The sequence below is a fragment of the Microcaecilia unicolor genome, chromosome 12 (genome assembly GCF_901765095.1).
Source record: "Microcaecilia unicolor chromosome 12, aMicUni1.1, whole genome shotgun sequence".
Taxonomy (NCBI): Eukaryota; Metazoa; Chordata; class Amphibia; order Gymnophiona; family Siphonopidae; genus Microcaecilia; species Microcaecilia unicolor.
The window spans coordinates 29,465,683-29,488,130 of NC_044042.1; the positions used below are offsets into that span (position 1 = coordinate 29,465,683).

General features: G+C 44.5%; 1 protein-coding gene across 3 annotated transcripts in view; it reads right to left on the reverse strand.

The window, feature by feature from the left end:
• Positions 1 to 22,448, reverse strand: part of ITPR3 (inositol 1,4,5-trisphosphate receptor type 3) — a 251,892-nt gene that overhangs the window by 178,334 nt on the left and 51,110 nt on the right. For all 3 annotated transcript variants that reach the window (XM_030220428.1, XM_030220427.1, XM_030220426.1), the window contains exon 2: positions 9,142 to 9,212. In XM_030220428.1, coding sequence (XP_030076288.1) covers positions 9,142 to 9,212 — 71 coding nt within the window. The remainder of the gene's footprint in view (positions 1 to 9,141; positions 9,213 to 22,448) is intronic.

Here is a 22,448-nt window from a genome sequence, read left to right on the forward strand (position 1 = left end):
ATAACTTTTCACAATGTAACCCATAATCTTACTGCAACTGATTGTATTTCCATCACTCATAATGTATTGTAAGCCACACTGAGCCCGCAAACAGGTGGGAAAATGTGGGATACAAATGCAAATAAATAAATAAATCATATAATCAGGGAAAGAACCCCAGATAGTTACTATCATGGCACTGCAGCCCAATAGATGTTGGTTCTGACTGAGCTGGAAATCCAACATAACATAGTAACATAGTAGATGACGGTAGAAAAAGACCTGCACGGTCCATCCAGTCTGCCCAAGAAGATAAATTCATATGTGCTACTTTTTTTATTTGTACTGTCCTCTTCAGTGCACGGACCGTATAAGTCTGGCCAGCCCTATCCCCGCCTCCCAACCACCAACCCCGCCTCCCAACCACCAGCTCTGGCACAGACCGTATAAGTCTGCCCAGCACTAGTCCCGCCTCCCAACCACCAGCCCCAGCACAGACCGTATAAGTCTGCCCAGCACTAGTCCCGCCTCCCAACCACCAGCCCCAGCACAGACCGTATAAGTCTGCCCAGCACTATCCCCGCCTCCCAACCACCAACCCCGCCTCCCAACCACCAGCTCTGGCACAGACCGTTTAAGTCTGCCCACACTAGCCCCGCCTCCCAACCACCAGCTCTGCAGGAGGAATTTGCAAGACGAACTCCCTCTGCACAAAATATTGAGAACTCAAGAAAAATAAAGGAATAGAAAAAAATAGGAAGATATTGTTAAAAACTATTGTGCCATCATAGGTCTTATTTTATTGTGGTCTTCTTCCTACCTCTGCCACTACCATCCCTTTGTATCTTTCCATTCATGCATGAATTCTGCCACTATTTTGGCACTAGAAGTCTGATCCAGGTGTCCAACACCTTCTCATTGAAAGTATTTTTTTTCACATTCCTTTACAGTCTCCCTCCCTTCACATGATGATCCTTTGACCTTTTTTTTCATTTGATGGAAAATTCCATGTTCTATAGTTTATTGAAGCCCTACTAGAAATGTGAATGTTTGAATCATATTTCCTCTTAGAGAAACATGAACATTCAATCCATAGACGTGGCAAAACCCAGGACTGACTTAGCTTTTCCTTGATGACACGAAGCTAGCTGGAGACCCACCTTCCTAATTCTATTTTCTGGGTGCTCAGAGATTTGCAACCAGGATTCCACCACAGCAAAGGCAGAGCCAAACACATAAGTGCGCGCGTGCACACACACACACGCACACACTCACATACACACAGACATACAACTGGTCATTACAGCACTGGCTGATATCAACTGTGTTTGCTGAATGGGTCTGAACAACACTCCCTATCTCATTCTCAACGTGTGCAGGCAGGAGCTAAATCTCAGGGAAGCACATGAGGAGAAAAAGGAGGCAGAAGGAGCAAACACCAAGGGTAGGAAGATCAGACAAGAGAAAGAAAGAGGTGGAGGAGGGGAAAGGAAGTTTCCAGCAATTTTCCTGATTCGGGGAAGTTCTACAGCAGGGGTGTACACAGTGGTGTACCAAGGGGGGGGGGCGGTGGCGGCGGTCTGCCCCGGGTGCACGCCGCTGGGGGGGTGCCGCGCGCCTGTTGGCCAAGTCCGCTTGTTCCCTCCCTGCTGCTCCCCCTCTGCGCGGAACAGGTTACTTCCTGTTCCCGGGCAGAGGGAGCAGCAGGGAACGAGCGGACTCGGAGCCGACAGGCGCGCAGCACCCCCCCCCCCCCCAAAGCAGGTAAAAATGCACCGGGGGGGTCACGCTGCACCCGGGGGGGGTGTAATTTTGCCGGGGGGGGGGCCGCGCTGCACCCAGGGGGGGCGCATCGGCGATCTGCCCCGGGTGTCAGCCAGCCTAGGAACGCCACAACCTTGGCCCTCGCCAGATCAGGTTTTCAGGATTTCCCCAATGAATGGGCATGAGATCTATTTGCATACAATAGAGGTAGTGCATGCAAATCGATCTCATGCATATTCATTGGGTAAATCCTCAACTCCTGACTGGATTTAAGCCCTCAAGGACTGAGGTTGGACAACCCTGTTCTAGCGGAATCCTGGCTGCAAATCCCAGTGCCCATAACTTTCTTTGATGATCTATTTTCAGTCCCCCCCCCCCCCCCCCCCCCAATATTCAGCCAGTGGTGGTCAGCATTTTTTAAACGCTGATCATCACCAGCTAAATTATCCCCCGATACTCAGTGCCAGGCCATGACCGGGCACTGGCACTGAATATCGAGGATAATTTTGGATAGCCTGGCCACTCAGAGCTCATGCAGGTCCGGCCGATATTCAGCCAGGGCCACATAAGAGTTATGCATAACTTTGTTTTTGGTTACAAAAAAAAAAAAAGAGTGTCCCCTAAGGCCCTACTGAAAAGACTGAATAAGCCAAATTGATCCTTATCTGCCACTGACTACGTTAACCAGATTGTTTTATCCTTATTTTAAATCCTCTTCCAATTATTCTAGTTCAGCAATTGCACTGATGGTCTTTGGCAGGGGCCATCCAGTGAAGTTCCCTTCAAAATGCATCATCATGAACCCTGAATACAAAACTCAACAAGCTCAGACTCTCATCCCACCAGGGGTTGTAAACTCTGTCTCTGAAGCAGCTCTAGTTCTGGCCATCCCTAGGAGTCGAGTCCTGGTTCAACAATTAACCAGAGGACCTCTATATAATATCACACCTTTACTGCCATTGGGTCACCAGGTCAGCTCTCATGGACTGCTTTCATTATTTCTGGGAACAGTGGAAAAAAGGCAAAGTTCATCCATGTCACTGAAGCAATGGTGGAATATTGGAAAGGTGAAGATGAAATTGATTTGCAAGCATTATACCGAGTGGAGGAGTGGCCTAGTGGTTAGGGTGGTGGACTTTGGTCCTGGGGAACTGAGGAACTGAGTTTGATTCCCACTTCAGGAACAGGCAGCTCCTTGTGACTCTGGGCAAGTCACTTGACCCTCCATTGCCCCATGTAAGCCGCATTGAGCCTGCCATGAGTGGGAAAGCGCAGGGTACAAATGTAACAAAAAAAAATGGCTATTAAAAGGCTGAAATATAGCAATGTGTCAGTCACAGCAGTACAGATCTCTAAAATGTCAGACCAGATACAGGTCAATTGCAGAAGTGAAAAGGCCTAAAGCTGCTGGACAGAAAGATACAGGGTGTAGGTTCTTTTCCAGTATAAATGTACAAAGTATTTCTTTGGCCATCAGATAAAAAATGCTCTTTGGAGAATAGTTCACCCTTTGGGAGTATCCAGTACAAAAAACTGCTGGTTCAATATGGATTTTTACACAGAATTGTACATAGCAGATACTTGGAGTGAGCCCAACACATACCTGTTTCTTGAGAATTTTCCAAAGAATCTTGAGAAGAAAGTCAGGGAGCTTAACAATTCTCCAGGTATTCAAAAACTGTCTCCCGCTGTGGAAAAGCAGAAAAATGGAAAAGCACCTGGTATGGATGGCCTCAACCATTTAGGGTAGAACAATTTGACCTCCATACACCAAAATAGAAAAAAAAAATCAGTCTTTACTTGACTGGCACCAAAAGAAAAGGACCCGACACGGAACCATGTTTCGGAAGAAAGAAGCGTCTGCCTCAGGGGTAAGACGCACTGTAGGCCACAAAGGGTGAACAGTAAAGGCAGACTGTTAAGACAGCAAACGTTCGAATCACAGCAATATTGCACCAAAAGGTACTATGTAAAACGTCAAACAACAAAACCTCTGTGTAGCGTTCCTGCTGAATCAGCGCAGGAAAAAATAGAACACTACAAAGTATTCTGGACTGTGACTGGGGAAAGTTGTTAGGAAAGGCAAACTTTTCTTGAACTAACTGTCAACAGGTAGTTATACCACTCCTCCTAATAAAGGAAACTTGTTGCTTTATCTGCTTTCAAGCTTTTTGGTTTGGGCATGTTTCATTCCTTCCAGCCATGGGAAAGCCTTTAATCAGGCTGATCACAGGTAAACATTCAGAGTTTTCAAAGGCATTAGGATTAGGACCTTGCTTTTTTAATCAGATTCAGTTGCTTTATTGTAATAGTTTCTGACTATTGCATAATTCTATCTGTGTATTTTCAGCCAATATACAGATAATACTGAGCTGAAAATATATTTAATCACCTTGATACTGGTCTGTACAGTGGAAGGGCCGAGTTTCAGGACGGACATCAGGTTGTTTGATCAAATGTCAAGTGGTCTGTGAGCCAAACTTTCATAAGTACATAAGTGCATAAGTATTGCCATACTGGGAAAGACCAAAGGTCCATCGAGCCCAGCATCCTGTTTCCAACAGTGGCCAATCCAGGTCACAAATACCTGGCAAGATCCCAAAAAAGTACAAAACATTTTATACTGCTTATCCCAGAAATAGTTGATTTTCCCCAAGTCCATTTAATAACGGTCTAAGGACATTTCCTTTAGGAAGCTGTCCAAACCTTTTTAAAACTCCGCTAAGCTAACCGCCTTTACCACGTTCTCTGGCAACGAATCCCAGAGTTTAATTACACGTTGAGTGAAGAAAGATTTTCTCCAATTCGTTTTAAATTTACTACATTGTAGCTTCATTGCATGCCCCCTAGTCCTAGTATTTTTGAAAAGCGTGAACAGACGCTTCACATCTACCCGTTCAACTCCACTCATTATTTTATAGACCTCTATCATATCTCCCCTCAGCCGCCTTTTCTCCAAGCTGAAGAGCCCTAGCCGCTTTAACCTTTCCTCATAGGGAAGTTGTCAAAACCAACAATTTGTCTGGGTAACTCAAAACCTTACTCAAACATTTTCAAAATTGACCGCTTTGTGCTAATGGGAAAATGATTAGCATGCAGGGCCTGTAGTATGCAAAAGCCATGAACTAGCTGCACACTGTCGCTTGAAGGCCCAAAGAGGCCACTTCAAAGGCTTGTTTCAGCGAGCCTTCTAGCTTCCTATCCTGTAAGTCATTTAGGGCGATGCCCCTTCCAACGGCAAGGTGGACTTCTTAGTCACCATCGTAACAAGGAAATTCATTCTGGGAAGCTGCAATTTCTCTTTCACCTCTGAAACCAAAGAGTAGAGGTCAGCCATGGATCATCCAACTTTCAGCCCCTGCTGGTTGATAGACATAACTATCCCATAAGTTCTGGAATAGTGGGAAGCTATGCAATGAAATACTGTGAGTTTTTTTTTTTTTACAGATAAGCCAACAGCCATATCTTGTCAAATTAATCTGTAAATCTGAGTTCCAATTATCAATAATTTTAACTCTGATGAAGCCAACATCTCCAGAAAGATTTAAGGTATCACAGGACCTAGGTATTAACTTAGCATTTTTATTACATATAATTTTCTGTACAGGAGTTAAAATTCTTGGAGGTTTATCAGGCACTATAAGATGACAGATAGCAGAGATAATGTGAATGAGCAGGTAAATCAAATTTATGTTTCCACAGCAGGGAATACCAGCCTCCATCACCTACTCTCTTGAAGACTTCAGGGACCATCTTCCACTGTTAGGGAATTAATACATAGGAAGGACAACTCCCAAAGCAGTTTCCGCTGATATATTTTATTTGAGACTCCCAAATACATTGCTCAGACCTTTGCAAGTGATTCAAAATTCAGCAGTTTGTATAATTTATGGCTTGCAAAAGATGGAACACATTTCTGTCAAATTTGAGAACTGTACTGGTTGCCCATTAGGTATTGTGCAATATTTAAAAATTTATGCCTAGTCTTTAAAATGCCTATTCAGCATACCCTCATGTATGTCTGGCTAGATTATAAATCTAATACAATAAACAGCATTTTACCAGAGTCAATCAGCTGCCTAAAAATCCCTTTCCCTGTATGCAAGGAAAAGCACACACACAGCTCCACAATGCATGTACCTTTACCCACAAGTAATGGAGACATTCCCACAGACATGACTAGGGTGGGGACCGCAGCAGAGTGAAGACTTTTGATTTTCAGAAGCACAGGCATTGTTTTACTTGGAAAAAGTACCTGCCACAAAAAGATGTGCTGGTGTGCATACAGTGGCATAGGCAGAAAGTTTTAACAGAAAGTGCACCCCCCCCCCCCCCAGTACCTTAAAATCACCTCGCTCCAGTCTTTGCCCAGGCAGCTGCACTGGCACTCATAGGCTGCCTGCAGCCTGCACTGGGGCTTTCTCTGTGAATAGTCCCGCCCTTCACAAAACAGGAAGTTGCGTCAGAAGGGGCGGGGCAGTTCACACAGAAAGTCCCAATGCAGGCAGCCTATGAGTGCTGCTGCTGCCGATGCCTGGGTGAAGACAGGAGGAAGATGATTTTAAGGCACGAGGGGGGGGGGGGCAGTCTGACGCAACACATGCTCCTGGAATAAATATGCCACTGTGTACACAGGTACTCTTACATCCAGTAATTTTCAAAATGAAAGTGAAAACAGGTACAAAGAATGTGGGTACTTTTCACTTATGTACTTTGCAACTAGGTAATCATCATGAAAATTACTTCTGAATGGTAAACCGGCATGGCTAAAGACTAATTAGTAAGACTATATTTATCATTTATCAGTTTATCGTATTTATCGGCCAAATACGAATAATGAAAAATATTATTCGTCCAAATACGAATAATGGGCACTGAGCTTTAATGTAACAAATAATAAAAAAGCAATGTGAAATCAGAGATCAAATGTTTATTTCAGTAGGATTTAGAACAATAGAGCCCCGGATTATTTGTATTCAAATTTAAATCACTATTTGACCGAATACAAATAATGGGTTCGGGGAACTATTTGGGGCCAAACCAAATCGAATACAAATATTCGGTACAGCATCTAAAATTAAAGTGTCCATGCTAAAAAAAAATGTTTATTAAACGGCCAGTGAAAGTACACATTGGTGTCTGTTTCCTGCATTGAAATATAAGCGTCCAAGCTAAAAAAAATTAAAACCACTTATATTTAGGCCACAGAAAACAGACACCAATGTGTACCTCACGTTTGGGTTTTGCCAGGCGCATGCGCACAGGAGCTGAGCTTACTGCAGAACTCACAATCTTCCTGCGCCAAATCACAATCCTCCCGCTGAATTCCCTAATGCTCAACGCTACGAGCGCGCCTATATTGAGCATTAGGGTGTTGTTCTGCGCTGTTCCAGCACTATCTTTACAGCACTATTCAGAATAACGCCAGAGTTTAGAGCATCGGAGCCATCCACTGAGATCTACTGAAGAAATTGTAGGAAGGAAACCCCGTTATGGCTGTAGGCTGTAAAGAGTCCCCATTTGGGAATATTTTGAATGAAGTTCCTGTAACTATGTGTAAAACAAGCATGTATGCAAACTGCAGACAGTACAACAAAGAAATGCCAGGCCTAATTGCTGGACTGGAAAAACATCACAAGAATTGCTCCTGCTTTGAAGATGTTGAAGAAAGCTTGTCTGAACATGTGGGATCTTCAAACCAGCAAACATTCTTTTGACATATTATTTTGTCTTAACAACTGCCTGTCTTCCCTAGCTTCAGCTTTTTGATGGGCTTCTGAAGTTACTTGCATGCTTATGTTTGAACAAAATTGTACCTCCCTCTCCCTCCCCCCTCCCCATATTCAGCCGGCGACAGTCAGTGTTTTTTTAAATGCTGATCGTCACCAGCTAAATTAGCCCCCAGTATTCAGTGCCAGGCTATGTCCAGGCACCAGCACTGAATATCAGGATAACTTTAGGAGCCTGGCCACTAGGAGCTTATCCAGTTCCAGCCAATATTCAGCTAGGGCCGCATAACTTTGGTTTGGTTCCAAAAACAAAAGCCCCTTAGTCCCCCCCTCCGACAATGATCCCTCCCTCCTCCCATGTCAAGACACCCACCCCCCTAGCCATGCAGGTAGGCCTTCCCCCCCCAGGTCTACCTATATCCCTGATGGTCCAGTGAGGTTGTTAGGGGCAGGAGCACAGCCCCCTCACTCCTCCTGCCCCTTATGACACCTCAGTCACAGCAACCATTTAGAGAGGTGCCACAAGGGGCAGGAGCAAGGGGGCTATGCTCCTGCCCCCACTGGACCACCAGGGATACAGGTAGGCCCGGGAAGAGGGCCTACCTCCATAGCTTGGAGGGTGGGGTCTTCTGAAGGGCTGGGTCTTGACACAGGGAGGGGGAGGGAAAGAGGGGACATTGTCGGGGGGAGGGGAAGGGGTTCAGGGACTTTTTGGGGGGTATTTTTTAAGAAAAAGAGTTTATGCTGGTGCCAGCCCAATATTCAGAGCCAGCACCAGCACAGCTGTGGCCTTATTTAGAACAGCTTTTGAGCTGTTCTAAATTAAGCCATTTAGCTTTGTGGGTGCTGGCATCTGTATAACCTGGGGCTCCTCCCCAGTGCTGCCCCCAGCACCGCCCTTGACCCACCTACTTTTTAGTTAGGTGGCCTGAGGAGATATTCAGCGACACTCCAGTTAACTGCCGCTGAATATTCCCACTTAGGCAGCGGGAAGTGATTCATAGATTGATTTGAATATCGGCCCCAGTGTCTTTACTTTATAGTGGTAATATTTTTGATATAGTTAAAATAAAACAAACAGATATTCCTTTTACGGTTTTGTTGTAATCGGTGAAGAATCTTCCTGACTGGTAGAGTAAAATTATTTGATTTAAATCACATCTACTTTTCCGGAGTCTGATCAACCACAAGCAATTCTTAGCCTCCAGAGGTGGCATAGATGTGGGGGGAGGGGTTTGGGGCCCGGGTCCCCTCCACAACCCAAAGTACCTGTTGAATGGCTGGCGGGAGTGCCCAATCCCCGCCAATCGATGAGATCCGCAGCCCGAAATTGCCCCAGTGCTGCCTCAGCACTGAAGAAATCAGCAGCCGCCTTTCCAGCCGCTGACGCTGGCACTCTTCACGCATGCTCAGTTCATACATGACCTGAGAATGTGCAAGGAGCACCGTGTCAGCAGCTAGAAAGGGGGCCTCCGATTTCTTCGTTGGTGAGGCAGCAGATCTCATCAGCTGGTGGGAATTGGACATCCCCGCCAGCAAAGGTAGGCTTACTAACGCAGTGAGGGAGGGGAGAGTACAGAGAAAATATATTGCTCCCCCAGTCCACCCCCATAAATTGTATCCTGGTTACGCTCATGTCCTCCAGGTGACCCCCAAAAAAGAAACGTACCTCGGAACTTCTTGGGGGGGTTGTCCAAATCTCCAGCTGCTGGTTCCACCACGCAGCGATCGTCCACTAACCTGGAACAAAAAAAAACAAGTCAGAAAAAAGAAGAGGTAACAGACAACTGCAAAACAAGCACGGAGAGAATAAAAGGAGCAGGGCAGCTCAATGGTTCAAACTGGAGTTTTATTGAAAATCCAATTGGGCACACTGACACATGCTTAAAAAGCTGTTTTTCAGTTGATGTCACCTACCCTTACTCACACCTCTCCTACTCCCTTCACTCTTGCCCACTGCCCTCCGCCTCATCTACCCTCCAATTGCTCACTTACCCTTGCTCATACTTCTCCTGCTCCCCTCATCCCTGCATTCCTACATTCCCATTTCTTTTATTACTCCGATAACACTCAACTTATTTCTCTCCACCAATACTTTGTAATCCCAATTACTATGTAAGCCGCATTGAACCTGCTTTGAGTGGGAAAGCGCGGGGTACAAATGCAATTAATAAATAAATAAATAAATAAATAAATAAATAAATATGGTTATCAGACTTGCCACAAATGTGGTATCTGCCCTGATACAGGCACTGAAACACCGAAACATGTTGGGCTTTTCTAAAAACTGGTTTTGACGTCTGAACTTATACCTAGAACCACCTTTTAGTGTACTGACCTTCAGTAAAACTCCAATTTGAGCCTACTGAGCTGCCCTACTGCTCCTTTTATTGTCTTCAGTAAAACAAGTTATAAACGTGAAGCTAAATTCTGTGCCGCAGCGATGACACAACGTATACGTAGACACTGAGAAGAAAAAATATATAGATGGTTTCTTGAGATTCTCCTCCATGCGTGTTCTGAAATGCATAACCACATTACAGTTCTTTCTGGTCAGCACCGGCAGGACATTAACCCCCGGATCCGATATATCAGGGCGAGATTTCCGTACAGAAATGAAAGCATGTTCCAAAAGAAGGCACATAACTTAATTAGTTAACAAGCTAATCAGCGCCGATAATTGGACTGAGGTCTACAAAATCCTGAGTGGTATAGAATGAGTAGAAGTAAATCAATTTTTTACTTGTTCCAAAAGTACAAAGACTAGGGGACGCTCGAAGAAATTACATAGAAATACTTTTAACGCAAATAGGAGGACATATTTTTTTCACTCAACAAAGAGTTAAGCTTGGGACCTCTTTGCCAGAGGATGTGGTAACAGCGGTTAGCGTATCTGGGTTTAAAAAAGGTTTGGACAAATTCCTGGAGGAAAAGTCCATAGTCTGCTATTGAGACAGACATGGGAAGCAACTGCTTGCCCTGGGATTTGTAGTATGGAGTGTTGCCATGATTTGGGTTTCTGCCAGGTACTTGTGACCTGCTTAGCCACTGTTTTGAAAACAGGATACTGGGCTAGATGGACCATTGGTCTGACCCAGTATGGCTACTCTTCTGTTCTTATGATATATAGAATCTAGCCCTATGGGGGTTTCTATAAGTGGGTACCTGCATTTAAGCACATCGAAGATGTGAAGTGACAGCGTATTCGAGAACAGCATCTGGGCACTCAAATTCCATTACAGAATACAAGGGTAACCCAGTCTCGGAGTGCCAAATATTTGTGTGCCCACAGTTACACCAGCCATAGACCTGACGTAACTGCGGTCATGTAAATGTGGCAGGAATGCATAAAACTGACAATGTTCTGCATGTTGTGTACATAAGTGGCAGCCTCACCCACTGCCCATCCATCCTACATGGATGTGAATGCTTCCATGCATTTACACATTATAGGCTGGATTCCGTAAATGGCACAGGAAAAAAAAAACAGTGCTAAGCACTATTCTGTAATGGGTGTATGCCCTTTATATTTATTTAGATTTTGCTCACACCTTTCTCAGTAGTAGCTCAAGGTGAGTTACATTCAGGTACTCTGGATATTTCCCTGTCCCAGGAGGGCTCATGATCTAAGTTTGGACCTGAGGCAATGGAGGGTTAAGTGACTTGCCCGAGATCACAAGGAGCAGCAGTGGGATTTGAACTGGCCACCTCTGGATTGCAAGACCAGTGCTCTAACCACTAGGCCACTCCTCCACTCAGCAACATTCCATGTAGAATCACCAATAGTAGCAACGGAATCTCAAATAGTAGCAATGTTCGATGTTCCACTGCACTAACCACTAGGCTACTCCTCCACTAGCAACATTCCATGTAGAAGCGTGCCCTTGCAGATCAGCAATGCAGCCGCGCAGGCTTCTGTTTCTGAGTCTGACGTCCTGCACGTATGTGCAGGACGTCAGACTCAGAAACAGAAGCCTGCGCGGCCGTGTTGCTGATCTGCAAGGGCAGGTTTCTACATGGAACGTTGCTAGTGGAATAGCAACATTCCATGTAGAATCTCAAATAGTAGCAACATTCCATGTAGAATCTTCAATAGTAGCAACATTCCATATATTTATTTATTTAGATTTTGCTCACACCTTTCTCAGTAGTAGCTCAAGGTGAGTTACATTCAGGTGCTCTGGATATTTCTCTGTCCCAGGAGGGCTCATGATCTAAGTTTGGACCTGAGGCAATGGAGGGTTAAGTGACTTGCCCAAGATCATAAGGAGCAGCAGTGGGATTTGAACCGGCCACCTCTGGATTGCAAGACCAGTGCTCTAACCACTAGGCCACTCCGCCACTATTTATAGAATAGTGCATAAGCAGGGATCTCGCACCTAACTGTGGAGCCAGAATTATGGCTGCTGAACCCTGGTGTAAATGCTGGTGCTCAAGTTAGATGCACTGACCCAGTGTGCAAATGTTGGGAATGTCCCTGACATGCCCCTGCTCCTTCCATAGCCACAACCCCCTTTTGAGATATGTGCTATGGGAGTTAGGCACACCGCCTTATAGATGCCCACGTAAATATTACTGAGTACCAATTAGCATCAATAATGGGTTGTTAGCACCCAGTTATTGATGCCCTTGAGCTCATTAAACAACTAACTGGGGAACGCATCTCGAGCATGCGCTCAAATTTCAGCGCCATCTATAGAATCCTGGGGTTATCTACTTACACACGACCTTACAGAGTGACTAGTGCTTTCATGGGTAGTGTCCACATGCACATAAGCGCTTGTATGTTGTAATTTTGTGTGCGTGAGGAGTGCGTAAATGTGAACACCACCTTACAGAATTGCCTCTTGAATTTTTGATTGACTGCAAATAGATCTGTGGAGTTTTCAAAGCCACTTTTGCAGATCAATAGTGATTTAGGCACATAAGTTGGGTATTTCCTCTATGTTTAGGTTAGGGAAAAAAAAAAAAGCAATGTTTGTGTCTTCCCCCCACCCCTCCCCATAAAAAAAACATACGCACTGAAGAAGCAGATGAAATTGTCTGGAGGTACTTTATACCCACACCAGGTTTCAAAGCAAAAGTAACCCTGACGTTTGTCCTAGTGTGGACAGTTTTGAACATTGTTCCCGTAAAGCTTCCAGACAATGTTGCGTTCGCCATGTTGTTTTACAGAGACATCCTTGGTGATTACATAACTGACACAAATGATCTTAGATTTAGTGTGATTAAAGGTTAAGATGTATTCATTAAATATATCACAGAGTGATATTTTCAAACACAGGATCCTCAGTGTATATTGTAATGTATAAATTAGTCTTCTTTAGTTCAGATATTGGAACAGGATTAGTAAAGCTAGCCTGGCAGCATAAGAAGGCGGAGAAAGCTCTGGCTCTCAGCTTCACTTGACGAAGTTCTCTTGTCGAGGGATCCACCAACAGCACCCCTTGACTTGACCTCAAATGTTCCCTTGGCACATTCCAAATATACTGAACCCTCATCTCACAACAATCAGAAGGCAAAACACAGCAGCTTAAACCTGCCCCTGGTCTGGATTGGCAATCAGTGTAATCTCCTCAACAAAGCCTGCCTGATGCTTATCTTAGTTCTCCAAATAATCAGCCAACTGCTACATCTTGGGCCAGCTCTTAATTTTCTGGAACAGGCCTCTTCCTCCAAGATCTTTCCAATCTTTGAACTTCCCTTTTTCTTTCAAAATCACTGTCAACCTAATCTTTCCCCCTGCCCCTCACGAATCCCATTCTGACCATGGTAGAGCCCTAGTCCCCTGAAACACCAATCGTACCTTTTTCTCAATGCTGATGACCCAAAAATGATATCAGTCATAAGCCCCTTTATATGACTGGGTATGCCAACTAGTTGAAAAATGTAGTCATGGCCAATTGCGCCAACTAAAACCTGGTATAAATCCTGACGCCTAAATTATGCGTGCAGCGGGTGTATTCTATAATGCGCATAGATTTTAGAAATGCCTGCGACCCGCCCGTTCCACTCCTATAAACACGGGCATTTTTCAACTGTACAACTTAAAATTTATGCACACTACATTACAATAAGTACCACCATACTAGGAAAAGACCAAGGGTCCATCAAGCCCAGCATCCTGTCTCCGACAGCGGCCAATCCAGGCTTCAAAAACCCGGCAACCTCCCCCCCCCCCCCCCCCCCCCGAAAAAAAAAAAATTTAATAATGTTCAATGGACTTTTCCCTCAGGAATCTGTCCAAACCCCCTTTAAATTCCGTAAGGCCAGCTGTTTACACCGGAGTCTGTGACGCCTCTCCGGTACTATGTAAGCCATATTGAGCCTACAAATAGGTGGGAAAATGTGGGATATAAATATAACAAATATATAAATAAATGTGTTCACTTATATCTATGCATCCTAGACTTCTTATTAAAGTAATTTTATAGATCTTCTCATTGTATGGTGCCCTGGTGAAGGAGATGCAACACTCAAATACTGGTTACAAATGTGGTAGATTAAACTAATAAACCACATCACCTACAACTTGTTTGTTGACCTTCAGCTTATAATTTGAAAGGGCAACCTGAATTGTGAGCTGCCCATGTCTATATTTACATGTGGGGAAAACCAAGAGGATTATTATGGAACGCAAAAATGTAGATAGAATGGAACTGACACTGTTTTGTTGGTGTCAGGGCTAGGATTTTGTTAGCACGCCTTCAAAATTTTAATGCTTGAAAACTTCATTTTAATACACAATAACCTACGAATAAAGAAACTATAATAGATTTTTTTGCATGTTAAAAAATTCTGAAGTGCATTCAAACTTTTTATTAAAAAGAATGTGTGAAACAATCCCCCCAAAATCTATGAAAACTGGGGGGAGGGGGGGAGTCAAACTTTCCTAAAACAAGCTAGAAATTCTGTGACATCTCTGGTTGGAGTCATGTTTTCTGGTGACAAATCAAAACGGAACAGACTGAAGCATTTGTCATGGAAGAACTGAAGTTGAAGCAGCACAGTGATAATTCTGGGGCATGCTTATTACCAGCCAGAGCTGTTTAAGGATGTTTTTTACAGGGCATTCCTGGTCCAAGAGGTTCAAACATTGTTTTTTCATCAGTTTTAATTCATTATCTCTGCATACTTAATGATGTGTGCAGATATATATAGATATAGATATATAAAGTTAAGCATTCTCCCCACCCCACCCCCACCCCCACTTGGGGCTTAGAACATTTTCAGAAAAAACTGTATTTTCTAGTTTCATATTCAGTGTTGGAAAGAATTGCTGCTCAATGTAGTGCAGAAAATCCTTGTGAGAAAGCTCAAGGACAAAGTGCAGCCTTAGATACATTTCAATTTTCTTTTTTCAAGCCACATAAAATATTTTTGACCACTCAAATACCTCCCAAACAAATCCTTTTAGAGCATGTATTTTAGCATCCCTGACAGCAGGGGGAGACAAAATCAAAAACCGCAAGAAGCACCCTCATCACCACTCAACATACTCAATTTCTCTGTCCGCATTAAACTGTCCATTAGGAACTGATAAATCCAAAAACAAAACCAAAAACTGGCAATGCACATAATCAGTGAATAAGATCGTATCCCAAAAATTCAAACAATAATAAGGGATGTAACAATATGCAAAGTAATAATTAAATTGTGTGAAAGAAATGGTAACTCTCAGTTATCTAAGCCGCGATGCCCATGCGTCTAAGGCTAACTAAGGCAACAAGAAATCTGAGCCATCTATATAAGGCTCTCATATTTGGTGCCCAGATATATTCTTGAGTAAACCATTGTAGTGAATGTGTGAAAGTGTAACTCAATAATAATAGATCATCCCATACTCAAAGGCAAATAATGTCCCCTCCTCCCAAAAAACAAACAAACAAAGGCTACTTATAAACAAATTGAGCAACTTTGGTATAGGTCCTAACCTGAATGAATAGGTTAGAAACTGGTTGAGTGAAAGGCAGCCAACAGTAGCGGTGAATGGAGTTCACTTTCAGAAAAGTGGTGTGCTGCAAGAATCAGTCCTTGGTTTGGGTCTTTTCAATATTTTTGTAAGTGGGCTCTCACGATGATACCAAAATCAACAACAAGGTGGACACCCTTAAAGATGGGGAAAATAAGAGGACGCATCTAGGGAATTTCGAGGCATGGTCTAGAGTTTGGCAGCGAAGATTTCATGCTAAAAATTGCAGGGTCATGCATTTCAGCTGTAAACATCAAAGGAAGCAGTACAGCACAAGAGGTGAAGTTTCATTGATAAAACTAGAGCAGGATCTCAGGTTGATTGTATCTGACGATCATAAGGTGGTAGATAAGGTTATGACTAGGGTTACCATATTTTGTCCCCCCAAAAGGAGGACACATACCCTGCCCCCTTTCTCGCCCCGCCCCCTGTCACACCTCGCCCCCTGTCACATTTCCTCTCCCCCCCTGTCACACACCCTGTCCCTCCCCCTCCCCATCACCCCCTCCCCTTACCTTACTGCTGCCCTGGTGGTCTAGTGACCACTTCGGGGCAGGAAAGAGCCCCCTCTTTCCTGCCCGGAGCGCTGCCCTGCATGCATCCTTCCTGTTCATGATCTCGGCGCTGATTCAAAATGGCCGCCGACAGTTGAAGTCTCACGAGGTCACTTCAACTCTCAGTGGCCATTTTGAATCGGCGCCGAGATCACGAACAGGAAGGATGCACGCAGGGCAGCGCTCCGGGCAGGAAAGAGGGGGCTCTTTCCTGCCCTGAAGGCGGAAGCGGCCACTAGACTACCAGGGCAGTAGTAAGTAAGGGGAGGGGAGGCTAGCAATCTGCCCGTTTGTCTGGATTTCTGGACAAACGGGCAGGCTGGTGGGCGGGCCATCCTGGATTTCTGGACAAACGGGCAGGCTGGTGGGCGGGCCATCCTATAGGACGGGAAATCCGGACAAAAGGGCAGATTGGCAAAACCCGCCCGGTTGCCCGGACATGTCCTCAAAAAGAGGCCATGTCCGGGTAAATCCGGACATATGGTAACCCTAGTTATGACAAAAGCTAGAAGGATATTTGGGTGTGCATAGGGAGAGGAATGGCCAGCACCACCTCTGCCTAAATCTCTAGTGAGATTTCATTTGAAATACTGTGTGTGCTTTTCTGGAAACCGCACCTTTAAAAGGATAGTAACAGGACGGAGTAAATCCATAGGCAGGTTTCACATCATAAAGCATACCAGGTCAGACTGAAAGATCTAAACATGTATCCCCTGGAGGAAAGGCAAGATACAGGAGATAAGTTAGAAATATTTAAATAACTCAAAGGTATAAATGCAGAGGAGTCAGGCCTCTTTCAATGTAAAGGACACTCTGGAATGAGGGATTATAGGGTTAAAGGAGGTAGATTTAGAAGTAATCTAAGGAAATAGTTATTTATAGAAAGGATGGTGGATGTGCAGACATCCTCCCAGTAAGACAGTTATCTAAATTCAAGAAAGCACAAAGCAAGCACAGAGAAAGACACTGGTGTGGCTAGGCAGACCGGATAGGCCATGTGGCTTTACCTCCTATAATGTTCTACGTTACTGTTTATGACAAAGAGAAAGAGAATCTTGTACTACTGTGTTATATCTGTTCTGCAGTGGGGCCTTACATGCGTGCATGTGCGTATGTGTGTGTCAAACTTGCACTGCTGCTGCTTGTGCGCTACCTGCTCTGTGGTAGGGTTGTGTGTGTGATCGAAGCCAGCATTGTCACTGACTATGCCTCTGTACATTTGGTTTGGCACCTTTCCAAAAGAACTAAACTGAAATCACTTACCAAACAAAACCAACTCCCACAAACTGTTACGTCTACACTCAGCATTTTTGCTGGCCTCAGGTGCTGCTCCCGGTATTTGTGCTTTAAAGGGAATTTGCCTCTGCACAAACTGTTTTGAGCAGCAGCCACAGCAGTGGGACACGTGTTTTTGGAAGTAGAGAGAGCAGAAGTCCCAAAGGAGCAGGTGCAAGCCAAGGCAATGTACCCTGCCCACCTTCCTGTGTACTGCTCCACCCCTCCTTATCACCCTGGCATCTTCGGTTACTTTTGTGCCTTGTCCAACTGTGGGTTGGGCCCTTTTTATGTCCATCGCTGCTCATTGTACCGAGCCTCTGTGAGGTCACAATCAGAATCACGCTGCTCACTGCACTGAGCCTTGTGAAGTCACATTCAGAATCACACCCCTATCGTTTGTGCCTAAATTTTAGTTGCTGGAATGCGTAATACACACAGTCTATAAACTGCACCTAACCTTAGACGAGGTTTATAGAATAGCGCTAAACACGGCTTTTTTCAGTGCCGATTTCTTTTGAATTCACCACTTTAAGTGTAAGAGTTAATACTTTAAACATAATCCTGAATTCTATTGGAAGTAACTGCTTAAGAAGAGGTGTGACATGGCCACGTCACATAAAATCCTGACTGCAGTGTTTTGAAGAGTCTGTAAACGTTTTAGATTAGTTTGGGTGATACCTGGATATACAGTATAATGGTTTTACAGCCTTCTCCCGTTAACATATACACTCATGATTTCACAAGCATCTTTGGTAAGCTTAGAGCAGGTTAAACTTGTTTCCCCCACCATAGGGGTCATCACAAAGTTATCAGGTGAGTTCCCCCCCCCCCCCCCCCCCCCCACATGAACTGCAGTTTGTATTTATCTACTTATTTATTTACTTACTTACTTATTTATGGCATTTAGATCCCGGATTAAACATAAATTAGGCTGAAACTACATGTCTGGAAAGGGAAAGAAATGTGTAAAAATAATGTTGTGGGGGGGGAGGGGGTACTGCCCTCCCCCCCAAATGATCTGGAAGAGAAAAGGGAGGGAAATTACTTGCCTTGTGAGTTTTGTATTTTGTAGGTTATGGGTGAGAATTGTCCTCCCTGGTGTGGTAGGAATTGATTCAGTGGGAATTGTCCTAGATGGAAATTGTCCAGGTGGGAACTGTCCAGTGGGAACTGACCTAGAACACATCACAAGACAAAGTCGCTTCCTTTCTGCAGTTTGCTGCAGAAAGAGGTAACTACCAAAGCAGATCCATGAACCGCCAAATGTCACTCACTGCCAAAATCCCCACACCTGAAGGGACAGCAATCGTCATGGCCACATGCTCTTTCATTGCTGTGTAAGAGAAAGACACCACTGGGAGCTAACAAAAGGTGCCACCTTCTCAGAGAGCTGCAGGCATGCCCTCTGCTCAGTATATAAACCTGGCACGTGCTTGGCAAAGTCCTCAGTAATCTCTCTGCAAGCTGTCATGCATTTGCCGGTTGCTGCCAGTGTACTGCTTCAACATTTTACACACCATGTCACACTCCTCCATGCCAAGAATGCCCATGTCACATCATTCTATACTATGCCTCACCTCATTTGTCCAACCTTATCATGACATCTGTGCAACTTACACTTATAAACCATCTGTTCCACCTATGCCCATCCTCCACCACTCACAACTCATCTGTGCCCATAAGAACCTAAGAATAGCCATACTGGGGTCAGACCAATGGTCCATCTAACCCAGTATCCTGCTTCCAACAGTGGCCAATCCAGGTCACAAGTAGCTGGCAGAAACCCAAATATTCCATGCTACCAATCCCAGGGCACATTCTACCACAACCAGTCCATGATATGCAAACCTCACCACAGCTTGTCTTTCACCATATATAACTATTTGAACTACTGACCTCCATTTTTGATTGGATCAAGGCCCATCGCATAGGCCCCTTTCAACCTTTTGTGTCCTAGGTACTTGCCTAATTTGCCTAAATCCAACCCTGAAATCATGATGGCAAACGTTATATGCCGGTTAGGCATGGGACAGTCCAGATCTGAGCTGGAATGAGAATCCCAGGCTGTTCTGCTGCACGCCCCTAAAGAGGACAGTCACTCCAAGTCTGGGTACTCTCTCTGAGCAGTTGGCCAGGAGTGAGCTTAGCAAAGGCTAACTCCCCTGTACCCCTGGAGACGTCAGTCACTCCAAGTCAAGGCTGAAGCTCTGTACAGATAGAGAAACGCATAGTTTCCATTTCCCACCGTGCCAGCTTTCAACCTTCCCAGGCAGAAATATTTATACAAATGCAAGGAAATAGCATATTTATACAAATGCAAGGAAACAGAATGTTATAAATATCAGAGGCTTCACGCCTCTGTCCTGTTTGATGTGCAATAATTATTTCATAAAAGGAATTTCTCCTCCTCTGCCTCAGGCTCCTCTCTAATGGAAGGGCACCTGGAGCTTGTGAAATCTTTTAAAAATTATCTTATTTGGACATAAGACAAAAAAACATGTAATCTTTCTCCCCCATTTATTGCTCCTTTTTTCACAAACAGGATCCGCAGAACAGAGTCAGTTTGGCAGAGCTGGAAGACCATTTCCTAGCAAGGCACAATACTTCTGTGGCAATTCACTCTAGAGGCAAGCATCACTCAGCCACCTTTCCAAAGCTGTCCCAGACCTCCCTCAAAAGGGTCAGCACGTTCGTAGCCCTACTGAGGCAGAGACACCGCATTAACCAGGGTCCTTACTATATCACCTTTTTCTTTTGAGACATGCATCTTGTTGTCAAACTTACTGGAGATATTCTGTGAAGGCTATCCCCTCCCCTCCATGTTCCCCAACTTCACAGGAATCACATATGATAAGCTAAAGTTAACCCCCCCCCCCCCCCAAATTCTAAGGCTCATCTCAGTCATCCTCTTGATGTACACCAAAGACGTTCATAAATGGGACAAAGGTAAAATACTTTTATGTGAAAGCTACTGTCTGCTTCCGACCAATACCACTGCAGTCTAAAACCAGGTTTTCATCTTACAACTTAAATAAAACTAAGCCACTCGGGGTGGCCCACCACTGGATGAACTAGGAGAACCAGTTTCTGTTCCTCAAGCCTACAGAGATTGGAGGCTCTAAACATTGCCTCAGCAGCATCACCAAAGTGAAGAGTGAAGGGGAGAGAGGAATCCAAACACTGTAGTGAGAATTCAGAATGCAGATACAACAAGCTCTGAGGAATCATAGTCTGTGGAACCCTACAAAGGGATGGCTGGGATTATAGAAGGAGGAGACTGGACCCTAACTGGGGGAAGTGAAATGGGGGGGGGGGGGATAGAAAGCAATAAATGAAGACCCGTTGTGCCTCAGCCTGCTTCATACTTCTTTCTCTCTCTATCTGTTCTCTACCCCCACCCCAACCACCCTGATGTAGGAATGGCAGCGGCAGTGAGTAGGTCTGAGGAAGGATTCCTTCCAACTGGGCTGGAAACTCAGAAATGAAAGAAGGCAAGTCCATGAAAATAACAATATCAGAAGTAGAAATGAGCTGGTCCTGGTTTCATCTCCACAGCATGAATGGAATTAGAATACCAATTTCTCTTTAAATTAAACAGGATGACAAGTCTGCAAGTATATGGGTCAAAACCAGTACTGGATCAACCTGTGCCCATTGACCTGGAACCATCAGGCCACCCTATTTTGTTTCAGTAGGAGAAGGGTGCTTAACACTGTGGCATTCGCCCCTACAGCTTGGGCAAGAAAGTTCCTAAACAGTTCGGTACTATTTCCATCAGCTTCCCACCAAAAGGATGCTAGCTGAGTTCAGCGGGTGGCGTAGGTTGACTAGTTGACATTTTGCAGGACACACTGAAATGCCCTGCTTTTAAATCAATGAATGCATGGAAATGCAATTCTCATTTCCATAAGAAAATGCAAACTGGTTGATTCAATGACTATGCTGTTCATTTCTCTACAGAAGATCCATAGTTTAGTCCTTGAGTTGGGTCTTCTGCTCTCCAGGTCAGCTGGGTTACCATGGAGGAAGGAGAAAGAAACACTCATCGCACAAGGGTGGCATCTAGAAGCTGAATTTAGGGCTCAGGATTATAGGGTGAGGATGAGGACTGTCACTGATTAGGAACATTGTTGGGGGCAGGGGCAAGAGGCATATAAAATAGGGGAAATATTCTTAAGTAGTTGCAAATGACAGCTCATGGCACTAAATCTGGCACTCTGTTCCAACTGAGCTGGAAGCACAAAGAAGCAAGAGGAAACGGCTGGGTCAACAAAGAAAAGCAGGACTACATGTCCCAGCATGCAATGCAGGCATAGACCATGGAATAGGTGGGTCACTGGAGCCCATGACCCTACCAACATTTTGCCCAAGAAGGCATCAGTAATTAGAGAGCTTAGGGGCATGATCATAGATTGGTTTGTTTGGCCCCTCCAACCAAAAAGGTGTTCCACTACCCCTGAATGAAGGTAATATTAGCAGTGTTCTGTAAATTTGTAGGCAGGCTAGGTGCTGTTTGTCTATCCATTTGCAATCATCATTGGCTATAATAAGCTACATCGCATCTTTCTGTTTACCCTGATCAACATAACTAGACCACACGCCCCAGCCAAAGTATTTTACACACACTGCACAGGAATTTTATCTGGCAGGGCCTGAGGAGGGCTTAGTGAAGAAATTAAGTGTATCCTTCAACCTCTTATCTATCCTCATTTATCAACAGGCCCCTCCTTCACATGCATTTACCTGGTGTCCTCACCCCTTAAATCCACCTGCTACCAAAGGCCTGATTTCAAACTAAGCATTCAATGCCTGCTCAGCTCTGTGTACACAATGCCCATCCCTCTCTGGCAAGCTCAAGGAGACAAAGACGTAAGAGCACAGCTTATGTGAGAAAAAAGTACCTAACAGCATGAGACAGAGACAGAGAGAGAGAGCGCAGCAGCAGCTTTGTATAATAAAAAGAGTCCCTAATGTATTGAGCTGCAGCTTTATGAGAATGAATTCTTGCCAGCAGGAGATAGAGAAAGAGAAAAAGAGAGAAAACAGCATACAGTCATTATTATTATTAGCATTTGTATAGCGCTATCAGATGCACGCAGCGCTAAACAACTGACACAGAGAGACAGTCCCTGCTCAAAAGAGCTTACAATCTAAAAATACAGACAGACAAGA